The sequence below is a fragment of the Vidua chalybeata genome, chromosome 2 (assembly GCF_026979565.1).
Source record: "Vidua chalybeata isolate OUT-0048 chromosome 2, bVidCha1 merged haplotype, whole genome shotgun sequence".
Lineage (NCBI taxonomy): Eukaryota > Metazoa > Chordata > Aves > Passeriformes > Viduidae > Vidua > Vidua chalybeata.
In genome coordinates, this window is record NC_071531.1 from 115,018,186 (window position 1) to 115,039,037 (window position 20,852).

Here is a 20,852-nt window from a genome sequence, read left to right on the forward strand (position 1 = left end):
GGGGCTGCAGGAAGCAGTGCCTGTGAATTCTGTGGCCACCTGCATGGACACCACCCTGAAGGTCCCAGCACCCTGGGACGAAGGGAAACAAACTGCCACTTGTGCCCAAACTGGGCCACACCATGAAAAACAAAACTGTATTCCTCCTCTGAGGGTACCTGTCTTTTACTCTTGAGCATCTGAGGTCAAAGACCATCAATTTCTCAATTTTAATTTTATGCAACTTCAGGCTAAGAGAAGGAGAGAGGAATCACTTCTGAGAGAAAACTCCTCAGCTTGTGGATGGCTTGAGAAGCTTGTGGCCTTTTTAAAGCCAGCACACAAAGCTCTAAGAAATGGGATTTCAGTCTACTCACCAGTAACATTGTAATGTAGGTAAAGCCAGCAGCAGTTGTTACAAGGATTGGAATGGACCAGTCACTCCAATATCCCATTCGGTTATATAAAAACCTGGAGGAGAAGTGGGAAGGACAGATTAAGAAGGGATGCAACACCAGAACAGCTCCACTGGGGTTAGACAAGACTTTAGAAAACAGATCTTTCCAAAAAAAGAGATAGGCAGCAAAAAGCACAAGTGACAACCCAGTGCTTTAATCCCTTATGGAAATTAACTGGATAGAGAGAGGCAGAGAAACCCCAGAACCCTTCCTGCAACTTCTGACAATTCAGACCTGACCTGGATTCAAATTCTTCCTCTGGATTTTTAGGGGAAAAAACCCAAAATCCCTGAAGTGGCTTGGATTAGGGTTGACATTATCTCCATGCAAACCCTTTGGCACAACAAGGACAGGATGGTTCTGAGGTGGAATCAGCTCATTCAAGGAACTGGCTGGGTTATTTTTTCTTTTTTTTTTTTTTTTGCCTCTTGGTGCCTTTTTTTCGTGTACAACAAACAGAACTGCTGCATTATATAAATGCAGGTCAAAGACTCAATCTCCTCCCCAGCACTCAAATCCAGCATCATTCATCAGCCAGAACCTCTGGTCTGTTTGGACAAACTCTGGGGTGATTTCTGGGGCTGTCCAGTGCAGAGCCAGGACAGTGCTGGACTCCATGATATAATTCAGGATGTTCTCTGATTCTAATTCTGTCCAGGAGTAAAGCTCCCCTGTGGGATCTGGAAAGCAAATCCTTGGGCTCAACAGGCATGGCCCAAGTCCAGGTTCTGCTCAGGGAGTCACAGAGCACAAAACCAGGGACCTGCAGGGACTCAGACGTGCTGCCAGGAAAAAAGAGGGAAGAAAGGAAAGAGGGCTCCTCTGAATTCTTTGCTGATGCCACCACCCAGAGCTTCCTTAGCTCTCAGTCCATTCAAGTTTTTGCTCTGATGTCCCTTCCGTGCCCCTCTGAGAGCACCGGGCCTTCACTTGATGTGCAAATGATTGTTGTAAAATGCTGGGTCCGTGGTGGCTACGAAGCAGCTGAGCTTTCTCCAGACCCAAGGAGGAAAACATTTGCTACACAGACTTGCATTTATGGTCCTGCTCCGGGGGGAACACGGGCAGGTTCACGAATTAGAGCATCCCCCACAGCCTGCCTGAGCTAGAGTGAAGCCTTCTGGTGCAGCACAAACCTCAGACAGTGCAGTGTAATGCAATCAAGTGTAGACAGCAAACAGGGAAATGCCAAAAGCAATAAATTAAAAAACAAAACAAAACAAAACAAAACAAAAACCCAAAAAACTTAAGAGGCACAAAGCACCTTCACTAACAAGGACCTCAATGTTAAAAGCCTGAAGCAATACATGCTGGGCTTTGCAAGGCAATTTTGCCTTGTCCTTCTAAAACCCATTTCAATCCCAGAGCAGCCCTTTGGTCCTTACAAGTTGAAACGACCTAACTGCTGCCCAAGCTGCCTGACACACAGGTAAAAAGATGAAAAACCTCCTCAAGGATGGCAGAGAGTCAAGGCCCTCAGAGGTTTGGGTTGAAAAATCTCCTCCTAGAGGATGGTGCAGAGCTGGAACAAGTCCCAGAGAGGGGGGGAAGTGTTCCTCCAGTCCTGCTGCTGGCAATGGGCTGCTTGGACAGACACCTCCAGCCCCTCTCCAGCTGGTGGGACAGGCTGAAGGTGACAGGAGCTAGGAGAGCTGCCAGGGATGAGCTCTGGAGGGCAGGAGGAAGCTCAGCAGCTCCTCACAGCAATATCACAGCCACTCCTTCTCCCAGTTCCTCTGGAAGGCCCTGGCAGCAGCTCGGTGTGCCATGCCCCAAAGAGCCCTTCCTCTCCTCTGGGGGAGCTCCCAGCTTGCCAACAAATCAGTGGAGCAGAGAGGAAGGCAGCAGGAGCAAGCAGCAACGAAACCTTGTCCAAAAGCATGACCCAGAAGTGACGACGACAGAGGAACAGCAAAGGTGATGTTTCTGAACACCAGGACCTCACTGCGCCTCAACAGCAACAGGTTCACAGCTCTGCTGGGAATAAAATGATGCTTTCAACTCCTTCACACCCTGCCTGGCCCAAATCTGCTCTGTTTTCACGGAGCCCATGCAGCTGTGCTGGAAGGGAAGAGGGCCAGGCTCAGCCTGCACGGACCCAATGGAAATTATTTCTCCCCCTTGCCTGGAACGGGCATGGCTGTAATTAAAACCTCACCCTGTGCCCTGCTCCTCCTACCCAGCCTTTCCACAGCTGTTTTCCAGAAACCCTGCTCGACCTCTGGTGGTGTGTGGAGCAGGGATCTGACTGGGGTTACAGCACACACAGAGCACTGACCCATTTTCAGCACTGAATGGCCTGAAACGCTGCTTTCCACCCAGACACCTCCTCCAGACCTGAGCTGCTTCCAGCACCCTGGGTTGCATGGCAGGGACAGGGCTTTGGGCTGCAGGTGACACCTGTCTTAAATCCCAAATGCCTCTTGCATCCAGAGCAGACCTGCACATCTCCCCCCCATTCCTGCAAGAATATCTGGGGACCCAAGTCCTGGAAGCGCTGCAGCTGCAGTGACCACTCCCAGCATTCCCAGGGCTTTCCTTCATTTCTGAAGGAATGTTTTTAGCCCTTTCACAACTTTGAGCTCAGACACACACTGGAGCAATCACATCCTTTACTGAGGGTACAAACTGAAGAATAGGGGGGTTCCAAAATACCACTTTAAAAAAGGCATTTTCATCATGCTGCTGTTACAAATAATCCAGAGCCATGGTGATGGTTTTGCTTCTCACAGTGTGGGTGTGAGCAAAGAGAAAAAACCCATTTTTTTCCTGGGAGGAGCCAGCTCACATCACCATGTTGGTAAACACCCTCCCTCACACAGCTCCAGCATCTAAAGCAGATGATTTACTTAAGGGATCAGCTCCCCACTGCATTTTAAAACACACTTTACATCTTATGTTTGACAAGGAGATGATGTCAAAGCAGTTTGGTTACAACACAGCCCAAGGTGCTGTCAAAATGTTTTAAGATGCTGCCGATAATAAAAGGGAGAATAATTTCCAGCACTGGAGGCAGCTGGCAACACCCTAAATTCCAGCACATCCCACTGCAAAGCTCCTTTTCAGCTCCTTCCAACTTTGTATAATATTTTCCACACCCATGTGCTTCAGGCTGAATTTTTGCCATGGATATTTTGTGGGATAGCTGCAGCCAAATCGCTCAGTCACTTTCAAATCCAGCCAACCATCAAGATAAACAAACAAAAACCCAGCCACAAAGTGGAGACATGAGGCCACGTTACATCTACACACAGATCAGGCAGAAGCAGCTCTCCTTGAGTCCCACTTCCCACCCCATTTTCCCTTTCTCATCGTTACGGTTCCATCCAAAGGATCCGGATTAACCCAAAGCTGTGTCAAGCAGGTGCACGACGGCAACCAAATTTCCTAAGGGAAGCTCTACTCACCAGTTGATTTCATTGTAGTCATTGTGAACTTCCCACCAGAAGTAAAACCAGACCAGGGTGAGGAAGAAGGATGAGGTGAGGATGAGGAACCAGAGGCGCTCCCACTGCGGAGGAAAAGAGAAGTCGGTGTCAACAGGATCCCCTTTGGTCCCAGCTGTGGAGACTCAGTGGAGTAAAGAGGCATTTCCAAAGGCAGATTCTCCAAATTTCCCCAGGTCTGGGCAGAGGGCTCATTTCCAGATAGGGAGCTGGGGTTTTGTTTGGTGAGGGGTTTTTTGTTGGTGGTTGTTTATATTTTTTTTTTTTTTTTGAGGCAATTGTTTAATTAACTTTTCCATTCTCGTGCATCTTCCCCTCCCTCGGGCTTAGCCTAAATGACTGAGTAGTTATCACACGGTGAAGATTACACAGAGGATTAGGGATGTTCCTACTCCTTATTCCTTCCCCTGAGGTGCTCAGATCCTGCAGAGCCAAACCACCCATCCCCACCATTTATTCCTCCCACCACCACCACATATTTCAAGTGTTTTGCAAACAGGCCACACCAGCACCAACATTCAGCGTGCAGGAGCATTTCAAATTCTACCCAACACACACACACACAAAAGAATTCCCTCAAATAAATCTGTTCAGTGCCCCTGCTCCAATACCATGGGTAAAATCCCAAACTACAAGGACATCAGTGCCTCTCACCAGCACCATTTCCATGGGCTCCTGGTTGGTTTTTACTCCTTGGCCTTAAACAGCCCATACGTGTTTTCATTTCAGCGGGGAAAACATTGAAATAAATTCTGCACGGAAAATATTCCAACAAATCCTCTCTTCCCACAGTGAGCAAGGAAGGATGAAGACTGGAAAAGCAACTCTACCACTATAATTCCCTTCCAGACCCTGAGCAGGCATTGATCCTTTTCCAAAATGCTCTTTTCTCTGGTGAACTCTCCTAGCTTTTAATGATGCAAAAGAAGGTAACCAGCAGAGTGACAATAGAAACATTTAAAAAATACTAGTTTTTGCCTCCCTTCCCATGCTAAGGGCTGGAGTTACCTACTTAACTGTGAATTATTTTGATAATTATTTTTAACTGTGACTATTTTTTCTTCTGCATCACCCTGGATACTAATCCTGTGATAGAGCTCCTCCTTCTATCCTCCATCATAGGAAAAAAAAAAAAAAAAAAAAAAAGCCAAAATAAAGCAATAAAAAGGGATGGAATTATTTCATTTTTGCTGTGCCAAAAATGATGTTTTCTGCTAGAAATTCCAAATTCTTGGCTGTATAACCCAAATCAAGATACCAAATTTTGCCCAGAGAAGCCATGGCTGCCCCTGGAACTCTGGAAGCGTTCCAAAGGCAGGACAGGGCTTGGAGCAGCCTGGGATGGTGGAAGGTGTCCCTGCCCATGGTCCCTTCCAACCCAAACCATTCCCCTCCTTCTGGATGCCTTCCAGTCTGCACATCCCCAGCATCTCAAACCTCAATTTCCCCACTGTTTGCTGGGATTTTCTCTCCCCCTCTCCATTTGGGTCTAACAGCTCCTTGCATATATAAGTTAAATATGGGTTATATTCCCACACATATTTGGGGTTTTCCAAGGCAAGGGAGGTTTTAGGTACCTTTTATGCCAAAGACCAACATTTCTACAAAAATCCCACCCCTCCAGCTCTCTGAAGGTCACTCTGGGCTGAGCTTTGCTGATACTCATGCACTGGATGACACTGATGTGATGAACAAGCCAAGGAAAACATTTAAGAACCTTTGAGCTTTCCCCCCTGTATATATAAACATAGTTTTCCCCCCCCCTTATTTACATGCAAGCAGCAGAGCTTGTGGCAAGCTCTCCAAAAGCTATTTTGGGTCTGTCCTTGAGGGTGCCCTTGCCATGCCTTGCTGGTTTTGTGAAAAGCCAGGCAAATTCTTCTGTCTCAAGGCATCCTTCAGTAAGTTCAGGCACATTTCTCAGTGGGCTTGCAGAAAAAAAAAACCACAGAATATTTGATCTTTAAGGTCCCTTCCAACCATTCTCTGATTCAGTGATCAACAGACACAATCAGAAGGGCCCAAAAAGGAAATTAATGAAGACAGAGACATTCTACCAAGCTGTAGATTGCCAGATTTTTAAATTCTCACTAAAATAACAGAATCCTTAATAATAAATAAATATATAAATCGCTGTTTCACACACATTCTCCACCACTTTTGCACATCCCTAATCCCTACCCCATGCCAGGTGGGAGCAAAACCAGCTCCAGGTTAGGGGGTTTTGGGAAAAAAAAACCACAACAATCCACATATTAAGGAATTTGCTGCAGCAAAGCCAGTGTTTGATTCATCTGTGATGCTGGCTCACGGATTTTACCCACTCCTGTGCTTGAAGATTTAATCTTGTTTAAAACAGCACTGAAATTCGCATCACAGGGGACAGATTTTCCAATTTAGGGATTAGTTTTGGTTAACTGAAGGCTCTGCCAGTCTCTTTTGCTGCAACTCCCCAGTCCAGACAAAGCATTATTTACTGCAGTGGCACAGGAAAGCAGAGAGGCTCAGGAAGTTTATTTTATTTATTGCAGGATCTGTAGGAGATGTTATGAGGTTTAACTATACACACACTCCCACCAACCCCTCCTACAAGGACTTTCTCAATTCTATATTAGGAACAGGAATTTCTCACCTACTTCACTCCAGATGATCACACATATGCCAGGAGACACCTCCCAGCATGGTACCATTCCTGTGAACTAAAGAAATCCTTTGGCCAGGAAATCCAGGCTATCTAAATTGCCCATTTTCCTCCCAAAAAGCAGATCAGCACTGTATCAGGATTCAGAGGGTGATTTGAACTTAGAACAGAACTCAGCACTTAAGATCTTAAAAATCAGGACTGGCCAGGCTGAGACTGCATTGATCTGGTTATCACTGCATTTTCATGTGCCCCTCTTCCTGAGGTTTCAATATTTTAATAGGATTAGTAATCAGAGAATTAGAAAGGCTGGAAAAGAACTCTAAGATCATCAAGCTCATCCATGTAATGAATATTCCTCATATTATATATTAAGAGTAATATAATTAATATTTATATAGTGATAGGATATATAAATAAATTCAATATATTTATAATTAACATTGATTTAAATTACATAATTAAGCTGGCTCTATCAGAAGTCTGTCCCAAACCCTGCCTGAGGCCTGCAGGCAAAACAGAGGGTTCAACATGTGAGACCGCATTAAATTCCTTATTTTTACCACCCACAGTCCCCAGGGCTGCTGAAACGCTGCACCACGAGCTCCAGCTGCCCCCTCACACTTCCTTTGGACCCAGCTGGGAAGCAGGGGCACCACAACACTCTTGGCTCAAGGTCTGCTCCATGAAAGCCAAGAAAATGCAAGGCCAGGGCCAGCTGACAGCCTGACAGCCCACGGAGCCAACGGAGCGGAAGGATTTTGCTCCAGAGAAGCTGCTGGAGTCACCCCAGGTGACAGCAGTCCTGAAATGCCATCCTGTGCTGCTTGCTGGAGTCCTTGTCAGCTCATCCCAAGCAGGATTAGCACCCCTGAGATCCACCCACATCTCCCAGCCTGGGGATGAAGCAGCAGAACCCTTCCTAAGCAAACCCACGCCTCCAGCACCCTCCCTGGCACGCAGAACCCACAGAGAGCTTCAGAAGGAACTGGAAGGAGAGAAACCTGCTTTGAGCCGGGAATGGGTCTGAGGAAATGCCACTGCTGGATGGATTAGGGCTCCATTCCCACAGGGATGAGCTCACAGCACACATTCCATCAACGTGGGTGAACTTGGGTCCCTTCCAACGTGTGCATCCTCAGGAGCTTTCCTGTGAAGGAACCCAAAAGCCACTGCAGGAGCATGCTGCAGTTCACCCCAGCACAGCTCAGATGGGAACAGATGGATTTTATATTCCCTCCTGGATCCACATCCACGTGTGAGGATTGCACCGGGCTCGCGACAAACCCGCTGTGCCCAAAGCTCTCCCAGAGCAGCTGAAACCACAGCAGAGCCCACCTGAAGATTCCACCTGAAGATTCCACCTGAAGATTCCACCTGAAGATTCCACCTCAAGATGATTCCACCTCAAGATGATTCCACCTCAAGATTCCACTTCAAGATGATTCCACCTCAAGATTCTACCTCAAGATTCCACCTCAAGATTCCACCTCAAACACAGGGAGGAGGTTGTGGGTGCTTGGGAATTGAGGAGATCCACGTCAGAGCAGATGGATCTTCCTCAAGAAAAGATATTTTCTTTAAAAGACTGAGAACTGGAGAACATCAACAGCTTGGAGCAACGTGGTCAGGTGGAAGGTGTCCCTGCCCGTGGCAAGAGCTGGAAGAAGATGATCCCTAAAGTCTCTTCCAACCCAAACCATTATGGGGTTCTGTGAACTCTACAAGGAGCCACCACTGAAACTGGGCAGAAGAAACAACCCAAACTTGGGCAGAAGTTTAAGTCAGATGAGTGGAGCAATTGCAGCACATTTTTATTAAAAAAAAAAAAAAAAAAAAAAAAAAAAAAAAAGGGGGGGGGAAAGGGGGAAAAAAAACTGAAAAAAAAAAGAAAAAAGGGGGAGAGAGGGGAAGGAGGAAGCCAACCCTCTTGTTTCTGGAGCTGCCAGTCATCCACCAGGAAGAAGGCTCTTATTCAAGCCAAAGTGCCTCTGGGAATTCATGGCTTTCAGTCCCTGTGGAGGACCCTCCCCATTCTCTGTCTCCTGAGCACAGTGAACCTCCTGTTCATTCATTAAAATAATGAAATAACTAAATAAAAATCTTAACTAGAACAGGAAGAAGCTTTTTAACATTGTCTTACCCCTCCTCTCCACCTTCTTTTTTTTTTTTTTTTTTTTTTTAATCAGAAAAACTCCAGTTTTGAAAAACAGAAACCTTTTAGAGAAAATCTAATATTTTAAAGCAATTTCTTGCTGAAGGGCATCTTGGCTTGAGGATGGAATTTCTGCTGAGAGGAAACTGGAAGGAGCCCGAGCCCTCCCACAAATCTGGCAGCACACTGGGCAGGGCACGCGCAAGCAGATGGAAAACAGCAGCACGTGGATCTGACCACACCAACAAAACCCAATGTGGGAATCTTCCTCCAGCTCCACACCGCAAATCTCCCTGCTGGAAGTTTCACGTGCAGACAACGTTCAGAGATATCCAATATAACCACACTTTGCAACCTGCAAATGCAACAGGGTCAAAAGGTGTTTGATCTCCCTGCAGTGCATACCATCCTTGTGTCCATAAATATCCACCAGCTCAGGCACCTGCCCTTAGCAAATCAATGGGGTTTTTTTTGAGGGATCAGGGCCACGCAGTCCTGAACAACTGCTCTCTACCTCAGGAGCAAATCCAGGAGCTGGAGTCAGGCTGGAGCACCACCACCATCACTCAAGCGTGTTTTTAATTCACTCCTGGATCCAACAAAGAGTTTATTAAGGAGTCTGCACTCCACTGTTTTCTGGCATTTTCAGGAATCAATTTGCTGTAGGCATTTATCAGTATTAGCTTGGAGAGGAAAGGAGGAGAGCTAACATTTATCCAGCAAATACAAAGGGGAAATTGACAGCCAATTCCTCATTTCGGGATTACCCAATCGGACCTTGTCCAAACAAACCAAACATTCTCTTCAAGCAAGTTATTCAGTCATCTCTGAGGATAAAAGATGACTCCATCTCCCAAGAGAACCAGAAACTGAGGATCACCAGGAACAAGTGTCAGCTGGAGTTTGTCAGTGGGAACACTTTGGTTCCTAAGGAGAAGTTACAAACTTCCATTATTAACTCTCACTATGTGAAGGCAGAGTCCTTAAAGCAGTGGCTTGTTCTGAATTCCCACCCTCCTCTGGCTTCTGCTCCAGGGTTTCACCACCACCCTCATGGGGAGAAATCTCCCTTCTGTCCAGCTGGAATTTCCCCTGACACAGGCTGTGCCCACTGCCTCTTGAGCCATCTTGGCTGAAGTTCTCCAGGCCAGGCTGGATGGGGCTTGGAGCAACCTGGTCCAGTGGAAGGGTTGGAACAGGATGATCTTCAAGGTCCCTTCCAACACCAAAAAATTACGATTCTGTGACCTTCTCTACAGACTCTCCTTAGCTGCTGGGAGCAGCAAAACCCTCTCTTCCCACCTCCAGCTGCACAACCTCAGCTCTCCACCCCTCCTCCTCTGTTCCTGGCTCCTGGCTCCAAACAGTTTGGTGGCCCCAGTGGGTTCACTTCTGTCTGTTCTACGGTTATAGGGAGCCCTGTGTGCTCAGATGTGTTCCCTCAAGTGTCCCTGGAGAGGGAAACCCACATCCAGCACTGCCACTGTTACAGCCCAGGGTGCAATCAGCCTTCACTGCCAAAAGCACACCCAGCAGCTCCATCTGGCATTGCAGAGGGACAGAACTAATGGAAAGCACCTTGCACTCCAAGGATTTGAAGCATTTAAGTGAGCAGATCAATATCCTTGAGCAGCAAACGCTTGCCTCACAGACCTCACACACATCCGGAGCAGAACCGAGGCGCCTGGGCTGAAATTCCCTCACCTAAGGCTGCAGAGGGATCAGGCTTTCAGCCCTCTTTTGGACTGAAGATTCAGGAACCCAAGGGAGCAGGAGGAACCTGAAAGACCCCACAGAGCATCAGGCAGCCCCCACAGGACTTTGTAACCTGCCCAAAGGCTTTGTTTTCTCTCCATCCAGCCATCACCACCATCTGCTGCAAAGCTCTGCTTGAACTCTTCCTCCACCTCTTGCTTTTTACTCCTCGTCCTCAACTTTCTGCCTTCCCCCTGTCTTGGCTTAGTACTTCAAATTTCATAAGAAATGAGACTTTCCCCAATTGCTACAGCGCTCTCCAGGAAGGAGAGGGAGTGACTGGAAGGATAAAATTGGGAGCACAACTAATTTGAGCCAGTCTGGTCACTTCAGAAACACTGCCAAGGTTTTTTTCTCCATGGTAATCCCTGTGATCTTGCATAAGAGGCACCTGCCAATCATTATAGAAATGGGAAGAAAAAGGAAGAAATTGGGTCTGACAGACAGTGGGTCTGAAGCAAGGAGCAAAGAAAAGAAAGCCCTGCTGCTGTGGCTGCTGAGGCTTCAACACTTAACCAGATGTTTCCTAAAGAAAGTCACTGCACATCTCAGGCACATCTTGTTTGATTATTACAAAGACTGGGCTAAAGAGCTCTCTGCACACCTTGTTAGAAAAGGCCATGAATGAGATTCCTGAGCCGTGACACGCTCCGTTTACAATTCCATTTAGCAGGTCACGGGAAGTGGCGGAGAACATATTCCTGAAATATGTGCTCCTGCTGGGGCTGCTGGAGCTGAACTGCAGCTCAACAGATGCAACTAAAAGAGAGCCAAACCTCCAGAAATATCATTGTTATACTTTGTAAAACACCTCCGCCTCCCAGCCTCCAAAAACACAACCAGAAAAGGTAGGGCTGATTCCCTCCAGGCTTGCAAAGCTGGGAATAATGGGACAGTTTTGCTCACCTAAACAGCAAGGGGAGGGATAAAGGGATGCAAACTGAGGGATAACCCAGCCTGCCTGCCCTTCCCTCCCCACAGACTCTGCCAGAGCACCAGTTTCTCTCTGGGTGTCCACACCCAACGAAGGCAGCATTTCACTGCATGCCCAGCATCCATCACAAAAAGCACTGGCAAGCCTGGAGCACTGAGGTGGGAATTCCTCAGTGCTGCTCAGACACGGAGCACAGCTGGAGCCAGGGCTCTCTCTGGCTATTGGAGGCCCCTGGGGACTTTCAGCAGCAATAATCACGTCCTGGACCAGCTCTGCCTCCTGCAATTACATCCTCCCTCTTTCATTCAAGGCAGAGGTAAACAAAAATCCCTGAGGGAGCCTCTGATTCACGAGGAAACAGAAGAGAGTGAGAGGGGATCCCCAATCTATTCCCCACAGCATGTTTTACTCTACTTCCACAGCTCCTGATTAGTTTTTAACCTACTGGATTTTGCCCAGCCAACATAACCAGTGGTTCTGGACAAACACATGGAAAGATCCAAGTATTCCAAACCCATTCCTGATGCTAACAAAGCACCATAACCTCCTTTTTTACCAAACACATTCATACTTGGAGGCCAAGGGGAGACTGATAATTTTTCCAGACTAAATAGTTCCAGATTTTTTTTTCAGTCTTTACTGATGAGCCTTATCTAGGGAAGGAAAAAAAAAAAAAAAACCAAAAACAGAGCTCATGGTTCTTGCAGAAACCGAGTGGCTGAGGTCTGAGGCTTGCCTGAAGTGGGGCACCTTGCTGGGCACAGAATCCCTGCTGAGCTCTCATCAGCATCAAGCAGCAGGAGGATTTCATCCTCAGAGCCTCCTGAGGGTGTTATTCCTGCTAACTCATCCCAGGCTCCTGACAGTCCTTGGCAAAGGCACATGATGTTGTCGACTTGCATTCAGCTGATGGTTCACTTTAATTAAAGCACCAGCATCCTGGGGCAAGGGGGTTAGGATTAAAAACAGCTTTAATAAAAGCAGGCTCAAAAAAAAAAAAAAAAAAGGTCTATATAATCTACCTAAGAAAACAGCCAATGAAGGCTGTTAAATGTAATGGCCTCAGTATTACATTTTACTCAAGTAATCTCAGAAAAAAATTTATTATCAGCAGGAGGAACATTTTGTGCACATCCTGGGGATTTTGGAAGGTGTTTCCTTAATGGTCAGCTTCTGGCTCCAGGTGGAAATAGGACATTTGGGCCCTATACCAAGCCTAGAAAAGATTGCAGTCTCTGAAAACCCCAGCAAAGCAGTGACCCAACCACCCTGCACCTCAGTGGATCACTCAGGGCCAGGGCAAACAGCTCCACTTTTGCCTTTACTGATCCTATTTCTGTCCTGGCCCCAAACTGCTTTTGCCATTTGTCCAGCTCAGGCTCAGATGTACCCCCAGCTCTCTCCTCTTGGGTGTTTATGAGTTTAATAAGCACAGCTTTATAGGAAGAACAGTGGATGAGCGAAATCCTGAATATTTATCCCTACTTAAAGAGAACTACTGCCTTTCAGAATTGTTTACAGGATTTCTGTCATAAAATGTTCTAGAAAAGATCCTAAATAATCTGACATAGATGTCAAATAGATCCAAGGGCAAATGATTGGACTGGGAGAAGAAACAGACAGTAAGTTTATTCCTTGGACAAATTTCCCCTCGCCTCTTACCCTTGGCAGCAAATGTCTGCAAGGCAAGTTCTAAAAATACCATTTTGTCATGATGCTTGGCACAAAAGAAACAAAAATGAACCAAGGATTTCTGTGCTGGTTGAAAGGGCAAGAGCATCACCAGCCAGTGCTGGAAGACAAAATCCTGGCAGGAAAAGAGGCAGTGGGTGCCATTCTTGGTACCAATATCCACTTTTTCTGGATTAAACCCCAGATTAGACCCAGTTTGGGTCTAGGAAAACCTTGCTTGCTATGACCAACAAACACCAGCCTGTGGAACCTCCACAGCAGAAGGACAAAGCTAAACCAGGAGCATCAACACCAAAAGGCAAACCAGAACATCTCCCCACATGGAAACCCACACAGCTTCTTGCTTCTCTCTCCATCGGTGGCACAAGTGACAGGCAATGACATGTTAAAAAAAGCATTTGCAAGGGTTGATCAGCTAGCAATTCTGCCTGAAGGGTCAGCTGGTCTCCAGCTGAGGACAGCAGCAAGGAAAATGCTAAAGCAGTAGGTGTCTAAATGCTTGTGTTATTCAGAAACCACTGGGAGGCACAAAAACGAGGACTAAAATAAGCAGAATTCATAGGCCAATAAAAACTGCAGCGAAGAAGTGAAAGGTCTGACTTACACAAGGTCCCCTTCTCACTTCCCAGCAGCTCTGACACATCACACTCACATCACTGCTGCTGCAAGTGGGCATTTTCTGTGATGCTCATGAACTCTGGCATGGCAGAGCTGAATTATGTAACAGCCCTGCCATGCGTGTCTGGACAGGAGCCAGGGGTTCCCCTGCAGCTATTTCCCCTCAGAACCCATCACCAGGGCTGAAAGGCAAGCAGCCAACTTGCAGACAAGAGAAACAAGTTGTTACCATCCTGTTTTAAGCAGGAGCAAGAGCCTCAGTGGTGAAAACCTCAGTGCCTCAGTGCCTGTGCTGAAAAAGGCCCTGGAACTGCTCCATCCCCTCCCTGCTTCTTCCCGAGTCAGGGCAGCCCCTGAGTGGTGCCAAGCCCAGAAGAGGGACCCTGCTCTATTAAATCTGGTTTATTTCTCTTCATTTAAAGTTGGGGCCTCTGCAGCAAAAGCACAAAGGAGGCTTTGAGCAAGAGGCATGGCCAGGGAGATGAGGAGTTCCCCAAGGGAGGAATTCCTGAGTCACCTTTCCAGAACCAGAGCAAATTTAACATTTCATAGAACCACAGGATGGTTTGGGATGGAATGGACCATGGGCAGGGACACCTTCCACTATCCCAGGCTGCTCCCAGCCCTGTCCAGCCTGGCCTTGGACACTTCCAGGGATCCAGGGGCAGCCACAGCTCCTCTGGAACCTGTTCCAGGGCCTGCCCACCCTCCCAGGGAACAATTCCTTCCCAAAATCCCACCTATCCCTGCCCTCTGGCAGTGGGAGCCATTCCCTGTGTCCTGTCCCTCCAGACCTTGTCCCCAGTCCCTCTCCAGCTCTCTGGAGCCCCTTTATGCCCTGGAAGGGCTCTGAGCTCTCCCTGGAGCCTTCTCCTCCCCAGGTGAGCACCCCCAGCTCTCCCAGCCTGGCTCCAGCCCTGGAGCAGCTCTGGAGCCTCCTCTGGGCTCTCTGCAGCAGCTCCAGGTGCTGCTTCTGTGTCCCCAGGGCTGGGGCAGCTCTGCAGGTGGGCTCTCACCTGGGCTCAGGGGCAGAATTCCCCTTTTCCTGCTGCCCAGGCTGGGGGATCAGCCCAGGAATCTCTGCTGGGATGTCCAGAGAGTTCCCTTGGAAGCAAAGCAGCACCCAGGTGGGGACTCTTTGGGGAGAAAACTCACTTCGTTTCCTCACCACAAAATCGTTTGCAGTTCCAGAGAAGGCATTTTAAGGTGGCTCCTCTTCTCAGCTCTGTGGAAATGGGGATAATTGTGGCTCTCTCCTCCAGAGCCCCGTGCTGGTTAAAGCGCCTGCGATGGAAGGTGGCACAGAAATAACAAAGCTGCCAAACTGCTGCTCCCTGCACTCCACAGCCTGTCCAAGCAGCAGCACAGCCTGACTTGCCGCTCCCCTTCCAGAGGACAGCCTGGAGAGGGCATTTTCTGGAAGTTCAAAGCAGCTGGCACTGAAAATAACCCAAAGCTCAAGATTTTCTCTACTCCATCACTCACTGATTGCAAAACATGCCAGGAAAAAAAAGTGCTAATCCTGCAGCTCTCCCACGTGGCTGTGGACAATCTGGATGAGCAAACTGCTTTTCACACTTCCATCTCTTTGCACAGCCCAACGTGGAATTCAGCAAGTGGAGATAAAGCCCCTGTGGTGGCCAGGAGAGGAGATCCCAGCTTGAGGAAGAATGCAGGAAAGAATTCCCAAAGCACCACTGGTGTGCAGCCTGGGCTTTCACAGACAGTGGAAAACGTGGCTTTTGGCTCCACATCCAGCATAGATGATAATAAAAAATATTTCCAAACACAGGAACAGATCATGCCCAGAGTGTCAACAGCACCAAGCCAAAAGGGTTGGGTTTTATCCCAACCACAGAACCTCTCTCCTGTTTATGGAACAGAATATGGCCCAAAATGAGGCACAACCTGTGTGATCCAAGATATAACACCTGCATTCCATGATCCTTCTCCACCTTTCTCATGGAGCAAAGGAGCTCTTCAATCTACTGCTTGGGAGGGAAGTTTGGCAGACATCAAAATGCTCTAAAGGCTGCTGACCACACTCAGAACCAATTTTTTCTCTTCCTACACTGCTCAGTTCACGACAAAACATCTTGGACCTGAAGGAAGGTAAGACAAATGCATAGTAAAGGAAAAAAAAATTGAATTTTACAGTTATTTAATTTTTACCTCCCCTGCAAAGAAAGCTTTCCAGCCCATTTCTCTCCTTCTTCCTGCAAGAGCAAAACTGCTTGTGCAGCAAAACCCAAGTCATCTGCAGAGTCACTGCAAAGTCATCTGTCACCTCTGTGAGCTTTGTCATCACAATCCCTAAGCAGGGTTTGTACCACTGCGAAAGGGAATTTTGGGGAGGAATGGCCTTGAACTTGTTCTGCCTTTGCCTGGGCTGGGTTTTTTTCCATGCATCTCAGAGCATCAAAACTGCTTCAGTGAGAAGCAGCTGGTGAGGAAAAATACCCAGTTTTTCAATCAACAGCTAAAGTGGTCCTGGTTCTTAATTACGACTAATTATATCATGGCATATTTGGTATAAGGCACCTGTTTATTTCTCAAAATGAAAATTCAGCCTACTCAAAGCACAGGAAAAGTAAAAACTCATTTACAAACCCACTTGAGGGTATCAACTGCCTGCCTGCAGGACACCCACCCCAAAAAATGCAATCCTTTGCCACAGGAAATATCTGAATTATCCACGGCTCCCGTTTCAGCAGGACTGATGGAATTCCTAAATATAGCACGTGCTAAGCCATATTTCCGATTTTTTTACAGCCTCTTCAGCAGCCTGGCTGGCTATTACTGCTCCAGATCTGCTGAGAGAATAGCAGGAGTATTTCACAGAGATGCAGAAGGACTCTCTGTTCCTTCCTCTCCAAAGGCAGCCCAGGAAGCTCAGAGGGAGGAGGTGCATCTGCTGTTTCAGCCCACGGGCTCCAGAGGAACCTCGCCTTGGGTTTCCTCCAGCACCAAACAGGCTGCAGCTTTCAGGAGAGGCAGGAGAAAAGGGAAAGCAACAGCTCTAAAGCCAAGCAGGAGTGTTCTCCCTGAGGGATGTGATCCTTCACATGTTCTTGCTGCATTTAATACCCAAACAGGGCTGATTGTCCTGTCTCATCTCAGCATCTCCCAGCTGTGGCCAGCAGCTCTGGGAGCAACACAAAGGATGGAGAGGACAAACCCAGGGAGGCCTGACATTATTTATTTTTTTTTTCCCCCCCACCACACAAATCTTTGATGAGCAAAGCCTTCCTACCAACTGTTCATCCATCACAGAAACAACATCAGAACTGATTTTCTCCAGCCTAGGCCCACCCCTCCAAAACATCCTCCCTTAAAGCAACGACTGCACTATGCCAGAGTGAAAAAAAACCCTAAAAAAATAAATGAAAGTAGTGTCAGTAAATCTCCTGGCAGCAGCCTGGAAGCAGGCTGTGGCCACAAGCCAACCTGATTTACAGCTGAGCTTGCAGGAGGCAAGAGACAGGAAAAAGGTGGAATATGCCCTTACCCAAACCTCAAATTAGGAAGCCACAGGGAGAAGTGCATATGGATGTTGGCATTCCCAGCAGGAGAATGGTTGCCAGGAGCAGGCACAAAACCATCCAGTTTGGCCAAGAGAACAGATCTGGACCATTTACAGGAGCACATCGAGCTTGAGGTCACTTATATGATCCATAAAAAAAAAAAAAAAAATTAAAAATCACATTTTGGAGCATGTCCAGGGAAGGGAACAGAGCTGGGGAAGGGGCTGGAGCCCCAGGAGTGGCTGAGGGAGCTGGAAAGGGGCTCAGCCTGGAGAAAAGGAGGCTCAGGGGTGACCTTTAGGCTCTCTGGGGGTTTTGCCTGGAGAATCTTGTCCAGAAGTTTGGGCTCTTCCCATTAACAGCCTAATGTTTTCTCCTCACACACCCCCCTGCATCAGAAGGTCTCCAGCAGAAAATGTGGACTTCAGAGGAACTGGAAGGTTTCTTTCTGTGGCCAAGTCTTTTTCTTCTCGCTGTGCTCCATGCTGAGTGCAAAGCTGAGTTATTAACATGCAGTGCTCCCAGCTCCCAGAGCTGATGCATGTGGGAAACCACCAGACAGACGTGGCAGCTGCCTGAGGTCGTGCAGGAATAGAAAACAGATCTGACAGAATCTAAGAGTAGCTCAGAGAAGGCTGAACTCTGTTTCCTGCTGGCAGGTATTTTAACAAAGCAAATAAACCTTATCAAAAGTACCTTGTCAAAAGGATGGCCTGTAGCACACGCACACAAAAAATGCTTCTAAAAACAACCAGACAAAAAAAAAAAAACAACAAAAACCCCTAAACAAAACAATAAACCAACCACACAGACACCTAAAAACCCCACAAACCAAAACTCAACAAACAGCAGTCACAGACTCGGAATCAGCAGGGCTCACAAACAGAATCACAGAATTGTTTGCATTGGAAAATCCAGCTCCAAACCTCTGCCATGGGGCAGAGGGGCTGGAAAACAACTCTTATCACCAGTGGACAGCACAATTCCCCCATCAGGAGCAACCAGACAAGGCTGCAGCCATGGATTCAGGACACACCTTGGAACAAACCAGGTGGTGCCACATGGGATAAGCCAGCCCATAAAAGCAATTGCACCTTAGATGCTATTAAGCTTAATAAACTGCTCCTAAATTATTAGATCTGGCCTGATGTTATATCCCTGGCCTGCTTTGAGCAACAACCTATAGGTTTATTGGATTATAAATTAGAGTCAACAACTCGAGCAGGTACAAATTAAAGATCTGCTTTGGAAGCAGAGTTACCATAAGGCCATAAATAGTGACACATTGCACCTCCCTCCTTTTATTCCTCATCACATTGAGGCTGTGCTTCAACTTTCAAGATTTAAGGTTGAATTTTAATAGAATCCTGCAGCTTCTGAATCTTCCCTCCAACAGCATCTTTTTAAACCAAATTATCTTTGGCTGCTGGCTGAGAACACCAGGACCAGCACTCCCAGGTCTGGAGTTGTTTAGTCCACAGCTCTCCACCTTTTCCCACCAGGAATTCAGCTGCCCCAACCTCCACCACCTCAGGCACCTGCTCTTTTAGCCCAGTTTTGCTCTCCACTATGTTTTTAATTTTTTTAGTTTAACATATTCAAAGAAAACACCTCAGCCTTTCCTGAACCATCACCAGATGCTCCCAACAAGGGAAAGTCACAGGAATCAGCAGATCTCTATCAAGGCTCAGGGAGCAGCCCAAAAGTAATAGGAGCACCTTGGAAACAACTGGATTGAACATCCCTGGACACAGAGTGAAAGCCAGCCAGTAAAACACTGGGATTTCCTCTAAAAGTCCCTACCAGAAAGCTTTTCCAAAGGAATCATTACAATCAACTTCACACAACATCTAAGCACCCCTATTTTACTTTTGCCCCTATCCTGCAGGTCAGAAACAGGGAAAATCTGCAATTTTTCAGGGGTTCACAGCCATCTCTCTGCCTGTAAAAGGCACAATACTCTTTGTGAGCCCTGAAAGCAATTACAAAAATTTCCTGCTCAGGTCGATGCCACCAGAGGGTCCTGCACTTGTTACAGACTAAAGCAATTCCATCAGGATAATCCAACCCATCCCATTTTCCCCCATCAACTTTCTCACTGTCCCTTCAGGAAAAGCAGCATTCCCAAGAGGACACTGATCTGGCCAAGTTGGTTTCCCATATTCACAAAGCCTCTGAAGAGATAAAACAGTGACCCTGAGTTTGTCTTTCATGCTCAGAGGCCACAAAACCAAAGCCTCTGTTCACAGACAGCAAATCAATCCTGACACCCTCTCCAGACCTCTGAGAAAATTAAAATCATTTTTAAACCCCAGCAAACTCTGACATCTGGAATTTGACTGCAACAGGACCCCAAGGAGGATAAATAGCTGCAATTTTGCAGGCAGCAGTGACAGCACACAGCTACAGAGGGCTCCTTTCCTACCACTGGAAAGAATTAAATTCATATTTAAATCACCCTCCTCCCACCAAATTATATGAAAGCAAATCCACTGTAGAAAGTCCTAACAAATAAAAAGCAGCAGCCAAACACACAAGGAGCACATGATTTACTTCACAAGCTTTCCTCACCAGTGTCAGTGTCCCTGCACAGTAAACATGGCTTAACAACAGAGCTGAAGTCCTCCTTAAGCAAAATTTTGGGAAGCCAAGGAAAACAAACCCTAATCCCATTTCAAGCCAGCGCTGTGATGACAGACAAAAGTGTTTAAACAAAGCTCAAGATGTCCATACATGAATTATTAAACTCAAGGCCTCTTTTCCACCAGTGCAAAAAGCATTTCATCCCAACCCCACAAGCAAGGCAAGGGTCCAAAAATTGGGCAGTGCATGAATGGAATGGTTTTTCCCCAAAGTATGTCCACATATTTGTTTTTTCTCCCCTTACTAACTCCTTTCCTTGTGATCTTTTGAGGTGTTTGCAGAAGGTGGAGCCTGCCAAGATGGAGACCTCCATTAAAAAGGCACCAGAATTCAGAAAATATCAAATTCCCACCTAGGAAATGACTGTACAGAGGTAACTGGGTGGCATTTAATGAATCTCCTGATTCTGAAGGCATCATCAAGCTTTAACTTGCTCCAAGGAGGATGAAACACACCCAGAGGTAACAACGATATCTGAAATTTTAATTTTCTGTTCTCCACCAGGAGTTCCCACCTGACTTTAACACCCAGCAACCTCTGAACAAGTCAGTCCTGAAAAAGCAAAACTGACAAAAAAAAAAAAAATATATATATATATAAACATGAATAGCAGAAGGAACACACTCTGCCTGGTTCTGAGAAGCACCAAGAAATTCACCCAGATCTTTTCTTTATCGAGCTCAGAGCAGGGCAAAATTAAAATCACTTTCTTAGTCTGGTGTTGTCTTTAAATCAGCATCATCAAGAACAAGAGGACAAGAACTCCTTGTCCTCAGCCAGCTCTGGTGCACATGAAATATCTGAGTTGAAAGCCTTTGAGCAGTCTGGTGGAGCTGCAGCTCTGAGGAAAGGGATTTTGGCCATTTCAAGCAAATAGAAGAAAGGAGACCACAGAAAGAGGAAGAAAAACAGAACAGGTTAAAAAGGGAGGGAAAGAGGCACCAATTAAACAAAAAAACCAGAAAGCAACATGAATCATTTCACTGCCAAGAAATGGAGGGGGGGAA

At 46.9% G+C, this 20,852-nt stretch overlaps 1 protein-coding gene across 5 annotated transcripts in view; it reads right to left on the reverse strand.

Annotated features, from left to right (window-relative positions):
* Positions 1–20,852, reverse strand: part of GDPD5 (glycerophosphodiester phosphodiesterase domain containing 5) — a 105,725-nt gene that overhangs the window by 26,084 nt on the left and 58,789 nt on the right. For all 5 annotated transcript variants that reach the window (XM_053935780.1, XM_053935779.1, XM_053935777.1 and 2 more), the window contains 2 exons: positions 3,845–3,948; positions 357–450 (listed from right to left, as the gene is read on the reverse strand). In XM_053935780.1, coding sequence (XP_053791755.1) covers positions 357–434 — 78 coding nt within the window. In that variant the 5' untranslated portion in view covers positions 435–450; positions 3,845–3,948. The remainder of the gene's footprint in view (positions 1–356; positions 451–3,844; positions 3,949–20,852) is intronic.